The sequence below is a fragment of the Pteropus vampyrus genome, unplaced genomic scaffold (assembly GCF_000151845.1).
Source record: "Pteropus vampyrus isolate Shadow unplaced genomic scaffold, Pvam_2.0 Scaffold99, whole genome shotgun sequence".
NCBI lineage: Eukaryota > Metazoa > Chordata > Mammalia > Chiroptera > Pteropodidae > Pteropus > Pteropus vampyrus.
The window spans coordinates 5,439,265-5,440,585 of NW_011888880.1; the positions used below are offsets into that span (position 1 = coordinate 5,439,265).

General features: G+C 41.9%; 1 protein-coding gene across 1 annotated transcript in view; it reads right to left on the reverse strand.

The window, feature by feature from the left end:
• NCOA2 (nuclear receptor coactivator 2) overlaps positions 1-1,321 on the reverse strand; it is a 163,515-nt gene that overhangs the window by 24,785 nt on the left and 137,409 nt on the right. The window contains exon 11 of the mRNA XM_023533293.1: positions 752-962. Coding sequence (XP_023389061.1) covers positions 752-962 — 211 coding nt within the window. The remainder of the gene's footprint in view (positions 1-751; positions 963-1,321) is intronic.

Genomic DNA, 1,321 nt, shown 5'->3' on the forward strand with positions numbered 1-1,321 from the left:
GAAGAAGGAAAAAAAATTATTCTGTTCACCAAGTTAATGCTAGAGATTATCTGTCTTTCTATAAATTACGTTCCTGGAACAGGACAAATGTTTTCTTCCATTCGAGTTCCTGGACGCCTTCAGGCAACTATCGAATCTGTAAACTAAGTGCTGGTAGGGAAAGAGGAGTTCATCTTAAACCTCTGAAGTCAAGCTTTACACCGAACTAACGACACAGAATGCAGCTAGAGAACATGTACGTGACAGAGCTCCATGTAAAACTGGTGTTAACGTGAGGATTCTTAAGAAGCAGGACAAGATATTTTAAACATATGTGTCCCTTTCACGTACAAGGATTAAATATTTCAAGACTTCTTTAAATAGTATTTTATTCCTAAAAAGTGAGCATAACTTTCTAATTTTTTATATTTTCAGTATTCAGTTACATATCAAAACACAAAGTCTGTCTTACACTCCACTTCTGAAGGCAGTGGCTGAAATGCAGGGAAATAAGGCAGTCATCCAGAGAACTCCACCTAGGTCACATGCCACGCTGGTTCAATCGAACACAAGAGCCTGCCAAGAAGCCATGTTCACGAGAATCCGCTTTCAATACTGTTTTTGTTTTGAAGGACCGGAACAGTAGATGGTGCTATCTGACCATAAAAACCTTGAAGTGACTAAGCTGTTTGCATCAGATTTTAATAACCCCTGTTTCTGATGGTGATTATATGGGAATTTCTTGGTATAACCATCAATATCTCATACTCACTGCTCTGTGAAATTCGCAATGCCGCTTTCTGGGCTCCAACAGGTGTAACCGGGCTGTTCTCAGCTGTGAGTTGCATGAGGTCATTGATGATGGCTTGCTTGTCCACTGATCCAGCAGGGGCGCCTGGCCTCGTGTCTGGGAAAAGCTGTGGTAATTGACTATTCTGCAAATCATCCAAAATCTCCTCCAAGTTGTCCAGCTCGCTGCCAGGCTGCAGTTAACAAACAGAGAGTTTATCCAGCCCCACGGTGAGGGCCCCGCAGGCCTGCCTGCAATTACAGCCCTCACTGGTATGAGGTTCCACGCGCAAATGAAAGATGTGGACACACGCCCACCTCGGGCCTAACAATTAACCCGTCATCTTTTAAAAAATAAAATTGACAAAGGACGCACAACTGAATCTTGGTCCTCAATTTTCTCATCTGTAAAAAGCGAGACGACTGAATTAGAAGGAAAGCTTTCCTCCAGCATTGTGATTCACCGGCAATTTATAAATTCCCCTTAATTTTACGGCCATAATTTAATCATGACTATGTAAATTTCTAACTAACCACGGGTATACTATGACTT